This window comes from Emys orbicularis, chromosome 2 (assembly GCF_028017835.1).
Source record: "Emys orbicularis isolate rEmyOrb1 chromosome 2, rEmyOrb1.hap1, whole genome shotgun sequence".
NCBI lineage: Eukaryota > Metazoa > Chordata > Testudines > Emydidae > Emys > Emys orbicularis.
Genome location: NC_088684.1, coordinates 17,298,520 through 17,317,364, shown reverse-complemented (window position 1 = coordinate 17,317,364; position 18,845 = coordinate 17,298,520). Strand labels below are relative to the sequence as shown.

The window sequence follows — 18,845 nt, the reverse complement described above, 5'->3', positions numbered from 1 at the left end:
TGGCTAATGCTTTTCCAAGTGGCAAATAAGTGGCTTTTATACACATGACATAAAAATGGAAAACAATATTTATCAGTTGTTGACTCTTGGCCTTAAATGCTACAAATAATAATTTCTCGTTTTTTTTGCTATTGTGACTTTATACATGCAGAGGCAGAAGAGAGAGGCATCTTGAAGAGTAGGAGTACGAACCATATTGTTCTAGCAGATGGCATCAAAGCATTATGCAGGAAAGACCAGACTTTCCAGCCCAGCTGCATAGAGAATGAATAAATACACACTACCATCTAAAGGGAGAATGAAACATTTCTCTTGACATTGGTTGCTTTTAAGAAACAGTTATGGGCTCTTCTTCAAGTAGTGTGCCTGCGCCCTTGGTCTGAGATTTTTGGTAGCGGTGCTTGTTCGGCCCACACATGCGCCCCACACATGCTTGTGCCCCTCGCTGAGATAATATGGGACAGCACAGGCAAACTGCCCTCATTTCCTTCTCAACTGCCTTCGGCCTGAGATGGAGCCTCTGTGTGCCTGTTTTCTCTAATACTTCAAAAATTAGTTACCTTGTAGCGTTTGCAGTTGTTGGAATAGTTGTTCCTTTTGTATTTTCTTTTTCCTTTAAAAAAAAATATTCATAGAGATAATTTAAGAGCTTCCCCTTAGAGAAGTTTTTTCATTATTTTACTCTGGAATGCTGGTCTTCAAGAGGTGTCTCTCCTGCCGTGAGGCTATTCCGGTCAGTGATGGGCATTCCCAGTTCCTCTGCTGTTTGGGTGATACTCATATCCCCAGTAAGTGCAAGATCAAGTTAAACTCCTAATGATGGAGCCTGCTTTAGGACCAGCTTCTAATCCCCATGGTGGAGGACTCCCCTCTACATAGACCTCCCAGTACTGCTAGCACCCCATCCACATCAAGGTCTTGGTCACTGGAGACCACTAGAGATGTAGGCAGTACCACGGCACGAAGTATATCTATGGTACTGAAGTCCTCATTGACATCTGCCTCTAGCTAGGAGGAGGTAAGGAGTAAATCTCTAAGAAATCTCAGTCACCGATGCACAAGAAGGCACAGAGACCTCAGGTCCCAAGAGGAGTTCCATGCAATCTCCAAATGATGCCGGCACTGCAAAGGTGGAGAGGAGTCCATTGTTTAGACAAACTGGGAATTGAGTTTGGGTACCTGCACCCACACCGGCAGAGACACTGTTAAGAGTTCTGAGCCCGTCCCTGAGCAGCACTTGGTACCGATAACATGAAAATCAGTGGTACCAAAGACTGCTTAGCTACCTTTGCTACAGGTGGAATCGGAACCAATTTACTCACATGCCGAGCACTCAGTACCAGCTGCATCAGTATTGAAGCCATCTTCCACAGGTTTTCACTCGACTCTCTTTGATACCATGGATACCGCAAGAATTTAGGTATGCAAAGGACCTGATGGTATCTTCAGAGCCAAAGTTTCCTCTGTTAATGAGTGCTGGGGGTTTGTCAGCGACAGGAGTCTCTTGGTCACCAACCTCTCTCTCACCTAGAGTAACAAACTTGCCCTTGTCTACTTTGCAAGCTGAACAGCTAGCGCCCCCCCACCCCCAACCTTTGGAGTATGTGCAGGGTTCCCTTGTCTATTCTAGGACACAGTGCTCTCCTTCCTACACTGACGTGTTACAGGAGGATAGACTTCAAATGACACCCATGTGGCAGGAACACAGATGGATGTTTCCACCTATGCTGTTTGGGCCCCCTCAGTGGCTCTGGTGGGACCTGTGGACGTTCTATTGTCAACAATTTGCAGCAAGGTCTTTGTACCACTGAAGGGAACAGAAAAGGGACCGTTCTTCCTCAACCTCTGCTACCACCACTTATGACAAAGGAGGAGACCTTTGAGGAGCAAGAAATAAGGGTGGTTAAGGAGATGACACCTCTTACTAATATTTCCTCCTCGTTGCCTGACAAAGCTGTCTTGCTTCCACCACCCTCTTAAGGCAGATGACGTTAGGCACTTTCAAGAACTGATGAAGTGAATTGCTGACACGCTTCAGATTCCCTTTGAGGAGGTTCAGGAGTCCTGCCATAAACTCCTAGATATTTTGCATACCTAGACATCTGCGAATTGTCATTCTGGTCAATAAAGGCTGCTAAGACAGTTTAGCAAACCCTAGCTGCCATACCACCTACTTGCAAGAGGGCAGATAAAAGGTATTATGTCCCTGACAGGGAATCAGAGTTTTTATTTTCTCATCCAGCTCCACATTCCCTGGTAGTGAAGGCTTTTAGTGAACAAGGCAGATAGCATAGATCGAAGTCCACCCTTTACAGTAAGGATGACAGGAGGCTTGATCTTTTTGGTCCCAAATGCTATGCTTTAGCCACACTTCAGTTCAAGATAGCAAATTATCAGGCACTCATGGTCAAATATGATTATTTAAATTACAACAAACTTAATTCCTTTATTGAGCACCTGCCAGAGGAACATCGTGACCAGTTTAAGGCCATTGTAGGTAGGGTCAGCTCCTGGCAAAGATGATATTCCAGGCTTCCTTGGGTGCTGCAGATACTGCAGCACGATCTACACTCACTGCAGTGGTCAGGAGGAGAGTGTCTTCGCTGCAGCTGTTGGGCTTCCCAAGAGAGGTTGAGAGTACCGTCAAAGACCTGCTGCGGCCCCGGTGGCTCAAGCCGTGTGATAGGTGTGGTAATCCTATACCCAGAGGGGATCTGCACGCCGCTTGTCTGAAGTGCCTGGGAGAGGGACATTTGCAGGACAAGTGTAGTATTTGCAGTGGCTTCAAGCCCAGAACCAAAAGTGGGAAAGGCTATTGGCTGAAACTCCTTTTAATGGAGTCTGCTCTCTGGCCTCAACCAGCACAAGAGGCGGCACCAGCAGCCTCATTGCACAGCGCACTGGCCTCGGTGCGGGACACCTCGGCACCGAGGAAGGACTCTCATAAGGAGCATCGGCACCGATTCCCAGCGCGGAAGGCGGGCTCAACGGTGCAACACCGATCACAATCCCCAAGCCGCATGAGAAGAAAAATGCAGAGGGGGGCCGTTCCCATGCCAAGAAGAGTAAACAGGACATCAGTGTGATGCGTCCCACACCGGGACACCAGAAGGCTGGTCCATTGGTCCCGTCACCGTTGACTCTGGCCTTTAGGGGAGGTCCGGTGTTGGTGGACTCCCCAGTCTGAGAGGTGTTGGAGGAGGACCTTAACCTTCCCTCCACACCAGACACTTTCAAGGCCGCGTGGGACTTGTTTGCCATGACAGCACAGTCCCCTGCCTCGCATTCACTGGTTCAGGTGCAGACGGCACAAGCCCCAGCTCATCCTGGAGCATATGGACAAAACAGTTCCCTCGCTGCTTTTTAATATGCAGAAGATAGAAGACATTGACAGATATTATGCACTAATTATCACTAATTCTGATTTTTTTTTTTTTTTTTTAAAGCAAGGTTTAGACTCTCTTCCAAGAGTAGATAGCTTTTCCTTTCCTGTTAGAGTAGCTCTCCTTCCTGGAGCACCGATACCCGGTACATCTGCTGCATCACTTCGGGCACTGACAGCAGCACCACCTATCTGGCACCGTGGCAAGCCCACCATGATGCAACACTGTTACCCATCGCCCTGGTGCCGGGTCAGGATCCACCTCTCCCTGGTCGGGCTCGGACTATTCCTCTGAGTCAGAGGCGGAGTTGTTCGTGTCCCGACACAGCCGATACCGCTCAAGATCCTGGCACCGGTCTCGGCACTGTAGAGCGGAGGACCCCTTGGTACTGATGGTGTCCTGGCCACCCCAGTGGCAGGGCCCGGTACAATGGCCCTTTTGGACAGCTTGGGCCTATCACCAAGCCCAAGGGCATAGTTCCAAGGCGGCATCAGTAGTTTTCATTGCCTGTGGGTCCCCCCCCCACCCCCAGGGCTCCTGAAGTTCACGGGGTGCAGACCCCGGGCCTCCCGGATTGGGTTCGTTGTCAGAGCTGCCAACGCTTGCGGCTCCCGCAGCACTAGTCACAGCGGCAGTGGATGTCCCTGAGCACATCACCAGGGAACCGGAGGGGCAGGAAGATGCTGACCCACCTCAAGCCTCACCTTCTTCCTCGCCGCAGGAGGCAGTAGTGGGCACTACTATATCCCTCCCGGCAATGGACATGAAAGCCCACCAGGACCTCCTTAGGAAGATACCCCAGGACCTCAGTATGCAAACTGAGGAAGTTGTGGAGGACTTGGACCCAATGGTCGACATATTCTCCCTGGAGGATCCCTCCAGGGTGGCACTGCCTCTTATAAAAACTGTACAAAACACCACGAAGGTGCTCTGGCAGACCCCAGCCTCTATACCACCTACGCCCGGGGTGGAGAGAGGCGTTACTTTGTCCCACAAAAGGGGTATGAGCACCTCTTCACCCACCTCCAACCGGGGACCTTGGTGGTGGATGCAGCAACGAGCCCGCCCCTAAAAATAAGGACGCCAAGAAGCCCGCCCCTAAAAATAAGACAAGCTTAATTTCCTTACCTCACGAAACTCACCCCTCATCCTCCGTGGCAACTCCTAGTCAAACCTCAACTGTGTCTCAGGATGCAGGTCAGAGGCTTCACCTCAATCTGAACATTCTTTAACAGCAAGCGTAGTTCCTCAATGGTTCTTGGGACTAGAGTCCGCTTGTTCATGGGAAGTACAAAATGTACAGGGACACACATCTCAGAGAATTCCAAGTACCTCACAGGGTTAGTAACCTCTCCTTTCCCACCAATCAGTGCTGGTTTCCTGAGCCCAGAAATGGCACTGCATGGTGTGAAGCTGCTTCAGGAACGGCTCCTCTAAAATCAGCTGCTCTGTGTCATCCTCTTCATCATCCTCACCCCACTGAAGCTGCTGGTGCTACTGGACAGTTGCTATTGTTGCCACATCATCTGCTGGGTGGTGCAGCAGGCAGAGTCCAATTCCATCCAGCTTTAAGTGCCGAAATGCAGCCCAGCCTGCCTCTGTATATTCACAGTTGCCAGCATAGAGGTGCAGCGCGGCGCATTGTTTGGTCCATGCTGGCCAACAGAAATACGAAAATGGGGCTAACCCACCCAGAAAAAGAGCATGGGGCAGAGAAAGCAGAAACCTAGGGTTTTTTTTGTTTGTTTTTTTAAGAATTTGAACCCTCCTGGTTTCTGCTATGCATCCCACAACGCAGAGAGAAAAATCCCAGAATGCATACAACTTAGCAGAAAAACAAAGGACCATAGAAGATCCTCCAAGAACTCCACGTGCTTAGTGTACACAACGATGCAAATTGAAAAAATGCACAGCCGTCCTTTATGCATGCTATTAGCGTGGCTTACGTACTGCAAGTTAAATAATGGCATCAATGTGGTTTAACACCCTCAACCCCACCCCACATGTAGGCAAACTCAGACTTGCTGCATCTTATAATTCTAACCGTCATTTATTCTTTTTCACTACTGCACTTTTATACTTTATTACAGTTCTGTATTACAAGGGAGAAATGTACTATCTAATTGCTAGTATATGTATAATGTATTCTTTTTCATAAGCCTGAAACAGTCCTCCTCCTCATGGTTTCTAGAATAAATGCTCAAAGTAGGGATTGGAAGAGGTCTTATGTAGTTTATTACAAGCTGAGCAGGCATTTACCACATACCCATTCATAACAGATTATTTGATAGCTGCAGTGGAAAAATGGCAAAGTTCTCTGCAGTGAAACATTGTCATGTACTCAGGGCTGGATTAATGCAGAGGCTAGGGATGCAGCTCAGGACCTTGGATTATAAGGCGTCTCCAAAATGTATCACTTACTGCATTGTTTTTCAGTTGGCAGCCTGAGACACATATCTGGCCTACAATGGTCTTCCATTTGCCTGGGCATCAGCTGTTCCTTCATGCCTTTTGGGAAGCAGCAGCCAACCAGACCTGCTCTGGAAACAGCAGAGTTCTTTTCCCTTTCCCTGAGGAGTCTAGCCTATCCTCACAGGAAGGGAGGGGGCTTACAGGAGGGGAGGAGGGAGCGGAAGGAGCCCTGCAGCTCAGGGCAAGTCCACTCCCTTCGCTCCCCTCCTCCCCCAACTTGTGTGAGCAGAGATGGCTCCTCTGCTCCTCTCCCCTCCCTCCCTGTAATACCTGTCCTAAGAAGGGAGAGGTTGGTGAAGAGAACCCCTGGAGCTGCCCTCTGCCTGGAAGAGGGGAGGGGAGACCCCGCTGCATCCCTCCCCCACTCTGGGGGGGGGGGGGAAGAGTCCAGTAAGAGCAGAGGTGGGGCTGGGCACAACTTGGGGGGGGGGCACATGGGAGGGGCTAGAGGGCAGAACTGCTGGGGAGCTGAGTTGATGGGAGCAGGGCAGATGCACTTCAGTTTATTTTCCCTCTGTTTACGGTCACGCTATGTATTTAATTTAGAAACTTTTCATGTGCATTTAAACACATTGGAGCTAGACCGTGTTGCTACATTTCGACTTAATCAAGTGCTTTATCAGATACTTATGCAACTTAAAGTGATCTGTAATTGATATGCTTTCAGTTAATTTGATTGGTACTGTGCAGCACCTTTCCGAAAAAGACTGCGAGCAAATGTCAAAATTTCAGGCTGTAAGAAAAGAAAATTAGATGTCCGTTCATTTCTTATGAGTTTAACGTCTAATGTGAATTTTGTAGTTTTAATAGAATTTATATTAATAGCATGCTGTTTTAATAACATTACAGTGTATTTGTGTAAATAGTTGTTTGCAACATTTCATCAGAATATTGTCTACTGGCATGCTTAATTTTTTATGTTGAGATTAATAAATAGTCTGGCATACCACTCATGAAAGGTTACAAGCCCTGGCCGGTGGCAGGCTCACTAGAGAGCAAACACCTGAAAAGCCCTTTGGCCCTAGAGAGTGCCCTTTAGCCCACCAAGATTTGGACATTGCCTTATCTGGCCCACCAGAAAATGTAATTGAATATCACTGTTGTAGGTAATTAAGAAATTGAAGTTGTAGCATCACTATGTATATTACTACCAGTTATGTGCCGAAATTAAAATGGTTTTGTTCATTTTAATTTTCATTCAGCTTTACAATTGGTATATCCCGTTTAAAAACTGGAACTGAAATAACCAATATAACTTAACAATAAAGTGGTTGGCATTGGGCATAAGCGGTTGTAAAACACAAACCGTATGTCTACACAGCAATGAGTCTCCCAGCTTGGGTCAACAGACTTGGACTAGCGGAGCTCGGGCTAGCACTCTAAAAATAGGCTGTGTAGACAGTGCTTTGAAGTTGTGACTCAGGCTCTGAACCACGCTGCACCTTCAAAGCACTTTCTACACAGCTATTTTTAGAGCACTAGCATAAGCCTTGCTAGCCTGAGTCTGTTGACCCAGGACAGGAGGCTCGCTGCTTCAGGCTATATAGACTTACCCTCTAATAGCAAATCCAGTTTTTTTCCCCATTCTGTTAGACAAGTGTCCTCATGATCTCCTCTTTTGCACCCTAAAAGTGTTTGGCAAGCGTCTAATTATTAACCACCTACTTAGTATTGTAGCTTCTAAAATATTGACCAGAGCAGAGGCACTTAGGCTTGACTATGTAATTTTAGATCACGAAGGCCTTAAACCACAAACCTTCTGCGAACACTGGAAAGCCTTAGAGCTGTGAAGTATGTTGTCATTTGACTAAAATGACATTTCTTTTCAACCTCTGACTTTGTGATACTCATAGGCTTTAGCTTTAAGCTACTGAAAACTATTAAATATGGCGTGCCTCTTTTGATTGACATTCTTTGTAAACAAAGTTAACACACAAGCATTGTGTTTCCGGAATTGAATATACTTGTAGACTTTAAGGTCTGCAGGATCTAGCTGTGATTGTTATGTGGGCAGCAATGTTCTAATTAGTTCCATCAATTTTTTTTAACCTGGAAACCAACTGTTACTGCAAAAGTACTGGAGTTTTCATTTCACACTCATAGACTCATAGACTTTAAGGTCAGAAGGGACCAATATGGTCATCTAGTCTGTCCTCCCGCATGATGCAGGCCACAAAAGCTGACCCACCCACTTTCCCTTGAAGTCTTTAAATTAAGTCGCAGAGAATCCTCCAGCCTGCGACCCCTGCCCTATGCTGCGGAGGAAGGCGAAAAACCTCCAGGGCCTCTGCCAATCTACCCTGGAGGAAAATTCCTTCCCGACCCCAAATATGGCGATCAGTAGAACCCCGAGCATACAGGCAAGATTATACAGCCGGACCCTCATTTTACCAGCGCTGGCACGTTAATGCTTAATTGACTAAAATCACGTTATCCCATCAAACCATTCCCTCCATAAACTTATCTAGCCTAATCTTGAAGCCAGAGAGGTCTTTCGCCCCCACCGTTTCCCTCGGAAGGCTGTTCCAAAATTTCACCCCTCTGACGGTTAGAAACCTTCGTCTAATTTCAAGCCTAAACTTCCCCACGGCCAGTTTATATCCATTTGTTCTCGTGTCCACATTAGTACTGAGTTGAAATAATTCCTCTCCCTCCTTGGTATTTATCCCTTTGATATATTTAAAGAGAGCAATCATATCCCCCCTCAGCCTTCTTTTGGTTAGGCTAAACAAACCGAGCTCCTCGAGTCTCCTTTCATAGGAAAGGTTTTCCATTCCTCGGATCATCTTAGTGGCCCTTCTCTGTACCCGTTCCAGTTTGAGTTCATCCTTTTTAAACCTAGTAGACCAGAACTGCACACAGTACTCCAAATGAGGTCTCACCAGCGCCTTGTATAACGGAAGCAGCACCTCCTTGTCCCTACTAGAAATACCTCGCCTAACGCATCCCAAGATCGCATTAGCTTTTTTCACAGCCACGTCACATTGCCGACTCAGTCATCCTGCGATCAACCAGGACTCCTAGGTCCTTCTCCTCCTCCGTCACTTCCAACCGATGCGTCCCCAGCTTATAACTAAAATTCTTGTTAGTCATCCCTAAATGCATCACCTTACACTTCTCACTATTAAATCTCATCCTATTATTACTACTCCAATTTACAAGGTCATCCAAGTCTCCCTGCAGAATATCCCGATCCTTCTCCGAATTGGCAATACCTCCCAACTTTGTGTCATCCGCAAACTTTATCAGCCCACTCCTACATTCGGTTCCGAGGTCAGTAATGAATAGATTAAATAAAATCGGACCCAAAACCGAACCTTGAGGAACCCCACTGGTGACCTCCCTCCAACCTGACAGTTCACCTTTCAGTATTACCCGCTGCAGTCTCCCCTTTAACCAGTTCTTTATCCACCTCTGGATTTTCATATCGATCCCCATCTTTTCTAATTTAACCAATAATTCCTTATGCGGCACAGTATCAAACGCTTTACTAAAATCGAGGTATATTAGATCCACCGCATTTCCTTTATCTAGAAGGTCTGTTACTTTCTCAAAGAAGGAGATCAGGTTGGTTTGGCACGATCTGCCTTTCGTAAACCCATGTTGTAATTTGTCCCAATTGCCATTCACCTCAAGGTCCTTAACTACTTTCTCCTTCAAAATTTTTTCCAAGACCTTGCATACTACAGAAGTTAAACTAACAGGCCTGTAGTTACCCGGGTCACTTTTTTTCCCCTTCTTGAAAATAGGAACCACATTAGCTATTTTCCAGTCCAACGGTACCACCCCCGAGTTTACAGATTCATTAAAAATTATTGCTAAGGGGCTTGCAATTTCTCGCGCCAGTTCCTTCAATATTCTCGGATGAAGATCATCCAGTCCGCCCGATTTAGTCCCATTTAGCTGGTCAAGTTTGGCTTCCACCTCTGATACTGTAATGTCAATCGCCCCTCCTTTATTCCCCTCTGTCCTGCTCCCTCTATTCCTAAGCCCTTCATTAGCCTTATTAAAGACCGACGCAAAATATTCATTTAGATATTGTGCCATGCCTAGATTATCCTTAATCTCCACTCCATCTACATTCTTCAGCGGTCCCACTTCCTCTTTCTTTGTTTTCTTCCTATTTATATGGCTATAAAACCTCTTACTATTGGATTTAATTCCCCTCGCGAGGTCCAACTCTACACGGCTTTTGGCCTTTCTCACTGCATCCCTACATGCTCTGACCTCAATAAGGTAGGTTTCCTTGCTGATCTCTCCCCTCTTCCATTCTTTGTACGCTTTCTGTTTTTTCTTAATCGCCCCTTTGAGACGCCCGCTCATCCAGCTAGGTCTAATTCTCCTGCCTACTAACCGTTTTCCCTTTCTCGGGATACAGGCCTTGGACAGCTCGTGCAACTTCAGCTTGAAATGATCCCAGGCGTCATCTGCCTTTCGATCCCTAAGTATGTTAGCCCAATCCACTTCCCTAAGTAGTTGCTTTAATTTATTAAAGTTGGCCTTATTGAAATCGTAAACCTTAGTCAGTTTTATTTCTGTTAATCCTTCCATTTAGTTTAAACTGAATTAGCTCATGGTCACTCGAGCCAAGGTTGTCCCCTACAACCATTTCCTCAACGAGGTCCTCACTACTCACCAGCACCAAATCTAAAATGGCATCCCCCCATGTCAGTTCAGTTACTACTTGATGAAGGAATTCATCTGCTAGCACGTCTAGGAACATCTGAGCCCTATTATTGTTACTAGCATTTGTTCCCCAATCTATATCTGGGAAGTTAAAGTCCCCCATGATTACACAGCTCTTATTAGTTTTTACTTCCTTAAAAACATTAAATAGTTCTCTGTCCGCATCCAGGCTAGATGCTGGCGGTCTATAGCACACCCCAAGCACTATCCCAGGGGAGGCTCTAGTAGGTCTTTTACCCAGTGTAATTATTGCCCATACAGACTCCGTCTTATCCATTCCATCAGTTATTATTTGTTTACATTTTAGCTCATTATTGACATACAATGCCACACCCCCACCTTTACCTTTTTTCCGGTCATTCCTAAACAGCACATACCCTTCCATACCTGTACTCCAGTCATGACTACAGTTCCACCACGTTTCGGTTATTCCTACGATATCAGGTTTCATTTCTTGGACCAGGAGCTCCAATTCCTCCATTTTGTTATCTAGGCTTCTCGCATTTGTGTATAAATATCTTACTGTATGCTGTCTATCTTCTCTCCCATTAGTTATGCAATTTGGTACGGACTCCGTACTGTCCACCCGCCCCCTCCTTCTTATGTCCAATTCCCTACCCCTACCTATATCTGTGCTTATCTCTTCGCCCTCTTTTTCAGTGTTGGAATCTGGCGTGGAGATTAACTGGACATCTCCCAACCGTCTCCCCCAAGTTCCTAGTTTAAAGCCCTTTTGATGAGATGAGCCAGCCTCCCTCCCAGAAGTCTATTTCCTTCCCTACTCAGGTGAAGTCCATCCCGTGAGAACAGCTGTCTGTCCCCGAAAGCCTCCCAGTGGCCATACATCCCAAAGCCCTCCTTATAGCACCACTCCCTTAGCTAGCTATTTATCCTCACAATTCTGTCTGCCCTTTGCTGTCCCTCTCTAGGAACAGGCAGAATGCCTGAAGATAATCTGAGCCTCTACTTCCTGAAGCGTCTTCCCCAGCCTGGCATAATCTCCCTTGATTCTCTCTAGCGAGAACCTAGCCGTGTCATTCGTTCCTACGTGAAGGACGATCAAGGGGTTCTTACCTGCTCTTTTTAGGATCCTTTTCAACCGCAGGTCCACATCCCGTATCTTAGTGCCCGGCAGACAGCACACCCTTCTGTTTTCTGGGTCCGCCCTGGTCACAGGCCTGTCTAACCTCCTCAGTAAGGAGTCTCCAATCACATAAACCTGCCTTTGCCTGGTGGCAGTGCGATCTACTAATCTATCCCCTGTTCCCTGCAGTTGTAACTCCTGTCTGTCTCTATTTTCCCTTATAGTCCCCCTAGTGCCATCCTGTATCCTCCTGGGGCCGAGTATTGATGCTGTTTCCATCAACTCCTCCCCCTTCTCTATTGGACTAGCTGCCCTTCTTTTCTTCCTCTGCCTCCCACCATCAGTTACCACCTGCTGCGTCCCCTCCTCGTTATCCAAACACCCAAACCTGTTCCTGAGTTCTATTTCCCCCTCACTAGCCCTCCTTTTCCTTGGCCTGCTTCTCACGGTCACATGCTTCCACTGCTCTTGTTCCCCCCCCCGACATTCCCCCCTCACAGACCATAGCCCCCGCTTCCACCTGCACCCCTGAGCATTCCCCTTCAGCCACCCCTTGCCTTTGCTCCATTAGCTGCTCGAACCCCCTTCTAAACTCTACCAGGGTCTCTACCTGCATCTCCAACCCTCGGACCTTTTCCTCTAACAGGTCAATTAGGCGGCATTTCATACAGACATACCTCTGTTCCGGTGCCACTGCTAGGACCATATACATACCACAGCTGCCACATGCACTCATCTGCATTGTGTCCACCTAATAAGGATTAAGCGGTGGGCGAGTGAAGAAGATCATTAGTCACTTTGTTCTTACCAAAGTTTTGCCCAAGTTCTTGCATAGATTTGGGGCTTTTAATTTATTTTGAAATATAATAAATACATACAAGTAAATCTTAGCTATGTTACCAAAAATATTTTATGCAGCCTGAAACATCGCATAACTTTTGCTTTAAATTATTTTCGACCTGTCTGTTATATAGGTTTACGGTATGTTCCTGTTTAGCCAAAACCCCATTATCCGAATGTCCGCATTATCTGAATCCCTTCCTTGTCTCCCAGCATGAGATACAGGCCCTCTACAGCGTGTATCTCATGCTGGGGGATAAGGAAGGCATTTGGATAATGTGGACATTCGGATAAAAGACCCTGACTGCAAGGGGGAGGACAAGCCCTCAACCGTGAGAGAGGCTGAATGACTCCTGCAGCAGCGCAAGGAACCCTCTGCAGCCCAGCTGTCATGGAGGGGAGTCAGTGGGGCCATGACAGGCTTCTGCTCTTCCCTGCATGGACTGCAGCCTTCCTTGCACCTTGTGCCTGCAGGGATCAGGTGTCCACCGACCCTGTGGCAGCGCAGGAACCCCTCCGCCACCCTGCCTTCATAAAAGTGGGTGAGCAAGACAGAGCAGAGATCTCTAGTTAGGACTGCAAGGAGGAGGAGGAGCCCCCAGCCATGGAGGAGGCCACCTGCCGCTGAATGGCTCCTGCCCGCTCAATAATCTGAATTCTGATTGGATGAAATACATAAAAAGGCATGAAATCAAGTACTGTGTTTTATAATACTTTTTTCTGCTATACTTAGAGGGTTATGTAAGACCAAGACCAAGAATGGCTCAATTTCTTTGGATATTTCTTTGGATTTCTTTGGATAGCTGAGTTCAGGACTGATACAAATACAGCTGGGGCTCCTTCAAAACTGTTTGACTTGTTCTTCTTTTACAAGACACAAGGTTCATTGCAGAAACTTTTTGTCCCATTTGCCCCAAAGTGCTCCTCTAATAAAAGCTGCATGTGAAAGGGGAAGGCAGTAGAGAGTGTATTCACCAATTATGTTTTTTTGGAGTGAGTTACAGCAGGGGATGGAGGTTCCTTCAGATCAGGAACTTCCATCCAATTCCTTCAGATAAGGATGGAACCCTTCAGATAATGTAAGGATTGACAGAATTGTCTGAATTAAACCTAACCAAATCATATAGCTACATAGCTAACGAGTGGATTTGATCTTGCCAAATAGGTTTTAGATTTAAAGCTATCTAGGATGAAAGGGCAACCATTTGTTCACCAGGTTTCTCATCCATAGACAAATCTACAATACTAGATGTGATGGTGTTACTGGACAAGTAACATGTCAAAACTCAGTATTGATAGCCATTGTTTTGCCTCCTGTCAGTTACTGGTCCTATAACTAAATTATTTATTGAACCCCTACAGTTTGCTTGGGGGAGAATAGATATGTAAAGACTGACATTCAGTCTCTGCTCCAGGTAATTCACAACCTAGTACAGACACAGATAAAATTGTTGAGCCACAAAAATACACAGGGCTTGACTAGATGGACAGTTAGTGCACAGTAGGCTGTGATGTAAATTTACAGCACACTAACGTGCAGTGCACTAACTGGCTACGTGAAACTGGAGTAGATCAAAGCATGCTATACTTCTAGTGCGCAGTAGCAGCGTCCACATGGCTAGTTAGTGCCTGACATTATAGTGCACTCTAGGTTTACATCCCAGCTTGTCGTGCACTGTCTGTCTTGGAACAAGTTAGATGAGATATCTTGCAGCGGTCATTGTTGAGTGGCTTTGCATAAGTCAAGCACTTGAATACTAGATGAATGAGAGCCATAAAAGTACCTAGGGATAGGTGTATGAGTAACAAGTAAGAATAACTCCAGTGCAACTTTTTTCTTTGTTTCAGTCGAATTGGCCCACCCTCTTCCCCTACAGGAGGAGAGAAAGAGGAGAACCCTGCTGTGCTGGCCGAGAATTGTTTTAGAGAACTGTTGGGCCGAGCAACCTATGGGAATATGAACAATGCTGTTAGACCAGTTTTTGCGTGAGTAGAAAACAAATATCAAAATGACTATCCTAAAAGTTGGAAGTGTGTTTAATATTTCAATAAAAAAGATTAACAGTTTTAATACTAATGACAAACTTCTTCACTGTATATATGAAGAGCTTCTCTTGAAGTATTCTAATCTTTCTTCCCTGCCCATCACTCTGATCATGTCACTTTGAATCCTTTCACTGGCTCCTCCTGTTTCATCTCATAAAATTCTACCCCATAAAATTCCTTCTCGTCCCCTTTTTCAAGGCCCTTCATAAATCTGTCTGTCCCAGCTAGATGCCAGCCTTGTCTTCCCATCTGTTAGCTTTCCCCATGCAGCCCCTGTACTACAGTGCCCTGGATGGGTTGTCGCCAGTGGAGACTGAACTTGGGTTTACTGTTTTAATTCAGGAGTACTTGTGGCACCTTAGAGACTAACAAATTTATTAGAGCATAAGCTTTCGTGGGCTACAACCCACTTCTTCGGATGCATATAGAGTGAAACATATATTGAGGAGATATATATATACACACATACAGAGAGCATGAACAGGTGGGAGTTGTCTTACCAAGTCTGAGAGGCCAATTAAGTAAGAGAAAAAAAACTTTTGAAGTGATAATCAAGATAGCCCAGTACAGACAGTTTGATAAGAAGCAAGTGTGAGAATACTTACAAGGGGAGATAGATTCAATGTTTGTAATGGCTCAGCCATTCCCAATCCCTATTTAGCCCTGAGTTGATTGTGTCTAGTTGGAATTGATATGCAAACTAGACACAATCAACTCAGGGCTAAATAGGGATTGGGAATGGCTGAGCCATTACAAACATTGAATCTAATGGCTCAGCCATTCCCAATCCCTATTTAGCCCTGAGTTGATTGTGTCTAGTTTGCATATCAATTCCAACTAGACACAATCAACTCAGGGCTAAATAGGGATTGGGAATGGCTGAGCCATTACAAACATTGAATCTATCTCCCCTTGTAAGTATTCTCACACTTGCTTCTTATCAAACTGTCTGTACTGGGCTATCTTGATTATCACTTCAAAAGTTTTTTTTCTCTTACTTAATTGGCCTCTCAGACTTGGTAAGACAACTCCCACCTGTTCATGCTCTCTGTATGTGTGTATATATATATCTCCTCAATATATGTTTCACTCTATATGCATCCGAAGAAGTGGGTTGTAGCCCACGAAAGCTTATGCTCTAATAAATTTGTTAGTCTCTAAGGTGCCACAAGTACTCCTGTTATTTTTGCAGATACAGACTAACACGGCTGCTACTCTGAAACCTGTTTTAATTCAGCAGTCTTCCTCTACTGCCTGAGCTAAAAGACCCAACTCTATTTGCTCAAAGACCGTAGCCAACTGATAAACTGCTGTGGTTCACCCTCCAGAAGGGAACAGTTCACATTCATTCCAGTAAGCATGGGTTACACATGGAACACCCCTCTGAATTAATACATATGGATACTACTTACCCTTCCTTAAAATCCCTCTTCAAAACCGACCTCTGCTTGTGAACCTACAGGAAATCAGCCAGCTGATAATGGTTTTGTTGTGCATCAGTCAGGGAAAGCTAATTATATTAAAGTGTATTTGGTACCTTCAGTGATGTTTGGCTTGTGCACGGAACTAACTGATGTAACTGTTCTCCCCATCAACTTTTCCTGTCTTCTTATTTTCACTCTTATTTTCACTCTTTCATTTTTGTCTCAGATTAAATTATAAGCTCTTTGGGTCCAGAACTGACGCTTTTGCTGTGTGTTTGCATAGCATCTAGCACAGAGGGGCTTGATACTGATTTGGGCCTCTAAGTTAGCACCAATAGAAATAAAGAGCTAAATCAATAGAAATAATGTCCTTCTTGCAGTTAATCTATTAAAGTAATATTTGTTTATTTTTATGACCACCCAGGTGATGTTCATACATTATAAATGCAGATTATGCATACTTTCAAACACATTTGTGAATTGTTAGTTGTCCATAATGCATTTTAACCAAAGTGCAGAGGTTACATACTGAAATGGAAGGGTGTTCCACCAACATTTTGCTAAGTAAATAGCTGAATATCAAAAGTGAATGAACTGTAGAAACTGGCATTTATATTCCAATAATGATTTCACAGTGATCTAAATTACTGAAAGCAATTTACACCACATGGAAAGACCTGGGAGGAAATTGGAGCAGTTACTGTTTTTGGTGCTGCATATTCTGACATCAGTATTCATACTGAAGAAGCTAAATCTGAAGATAAAAGTTGTTTGTGTTTTCCCCTTAGAAATGGCACCAGTTCTACCTTTAGTTAAGTGACACAACTCCCAGTGACTGCAGTAGGAGTTGCAGTGGTTTACTGGGCCTACTTCTACATTCAAGGACAAGTCTGCATAGTAACCAGCAATCTTCAAACTTTGCAAATCCATCCCTGGTTAATCAGTCCCAGTCAGTGTGACAGACCATGCAGCCTACAGCCTGAAGGGTCATCTACTGCACTGTTCTCCTGCAACTGCAGAGCTCAGTGAAGAATAACCATTAGGCCAGCTGGTGTCTGATGCCTCTTGCTTTACTATGCCTCTGAGTTAAGCCCTTTGAAGCCTCGGTGAGGAAGCAGTATAACAGCCACCCTCTCACTGCATTCTAAGTTTATCTGGGATAAAGGAGAGAGGAATCATTTTAGTGGATGGGGTTCAGATGGGGAAATAAGATTTTCTTTTTCTTGACAGTGTCCATTTATAAGAGAGCATATTTGAATCTCTGGCAAAGCTCTCTGGAGAGGAAAGATGATCCAGTAGTTAATGTATTAACCTGGGAGACCCAGAATCAATTCCCTGCTCTGCCACAGACTTCCTATATGACCTTGAGCAAGTCTCTGTGGCCATCTGTAAAATGGAGATAATAGTACTTTCCTACTTCACAGGGGTGTTGTGATGATGAATACATTAAAGTGGGCTGTAGCCCACGAAAGCTTATGCTCAGATAAATTTGTTAGTCTCTAAGGTGCCACAAGTACTTCTGTTCTTTTTGCTGATACAGACTAACACGGCTGCTACTCTGAAACTTAAAATATTGTGAGGCTGTCAGTACAGTAACATGGCTGGCCACATTGGTGCCTGAGACAGATAAAATCTAATGACAACCTAGTGATGTTGGTCAGGATTGACTTTAAAATCTCTTTGCCTTTGGCAAGAATTCTTAATGCTCATTCAGTGTCAATATGACTATTAATATATGCCTTGTCTCAAATTCTCACGTTTAATTTTGGTGAAATCTGACTGCTCCATCAGGCAAAAATTACTAGTTAGTGAAAGTTGAAAAGAGTTATAGTAATATGCACACATTGGGGTGGGTTTTTTTTTTTTTTTTGGTTATTAACATTCTCAGACTGTTTAGAATCTCATATAGTTATGCCTCAGCTATTCAAGACTGCATATTTGTACTATGTCTCCAAGGGGAAAGGAAGGCTATTCACTATAAATTGAGTTTTCAGAGTATAATACCCTTACAGACTTGAATTTTGCCACAGCATCATCTATATAAAGTTTTTGTGATGATAGAGAAGGATTGATTGTCCTTCCAACAAATGTGATTCAAGAGAATGCTTTCTGAATGGTTCTTGAATTGCACCATTAAGGTTCATACTCCCAAGAATGTGGATCTGCATATACAGTGTAGTCTGATAACTCTCTAGCTACTCTACAGGAATGTTATTGGCCTCTACTTTCTTGGTGTTTAGAAATACTTGTAGACTGATACCTTATGCTCCCAGTTGACTTCTATCATTTAATTAAGCTATATATATATTTTCCTTTTAATACTCTTCAGTGGTTATGCCTTCAAATTGTGTTCATTTTAGTCTCTCTGAATTTCTTTGAGTTTAGTTAATTTGAGATGAAAAATGCTATATGCCTAAATACAACATGGTAAATAACTGGCTAGGCAATAGTACTGCAGGAAAGGATCTGGGGCTTATAGCAGATGACAAATTAAATGTGAATCAACAATGTGATGCAGTTGCGAAAGGCTAATGCTATTCTGGGGTGTATTATCAAGTGTCATGTATAAGACATGGAGGCAATTCTTCTGCTCAGCACTGGTGAGGCCTCAGGTGGAGTACTGTGTCCAGTTTTGGGCACCACGCTTCAAGAAAGATGTGAAGAAACTGGAGAGAATTCAGAAGAGAGCCACAAAAATTACTAAAGGTTTAGAAAACCTGACCTGTGAGGAAAGGTTTAAAAAAATCTGGTCATGTTTAGTCTTGAGAAGATGATTTTGGGGGGTGGGGGGGAAGCTGATAAGTCTTCAAATATAAGAACATGAGAATGGCCATACTGGGTCAGACCATAGGTCCATCTAGCCCAGTATCCTGTCTTCAGACAGTGGCCAATGACAATTGCCCCAGAGGG

At 44.7% G+C, this 18,845-nt stretch overlaps 1 protein-coding gene across 2 annotated transcripts in view; it reads left to right on the top strand.

Annotated features, from left to right (window-relative positions):
• The window catches only part of EFR3A (EFR3 homolog A), a 162,714-nt gene that overhangs the window by 78,304 nt on the left and 65,565 nt on the right, over window positions 1-18,845 (top strand). For both annotated transcript variants that reach the window (XM_065398651.1, XM_065398649.1), the window contains one exon: window positions 14,314-14,451. In XM_065398651.1, the coding sequence (XP_065254723.1) occupies window positions 14,314-14,451 (138 nt within the window). The remainder of the gene's footprint in view (window positions 1-14,313; window positions 14,452-18,845) is intronic.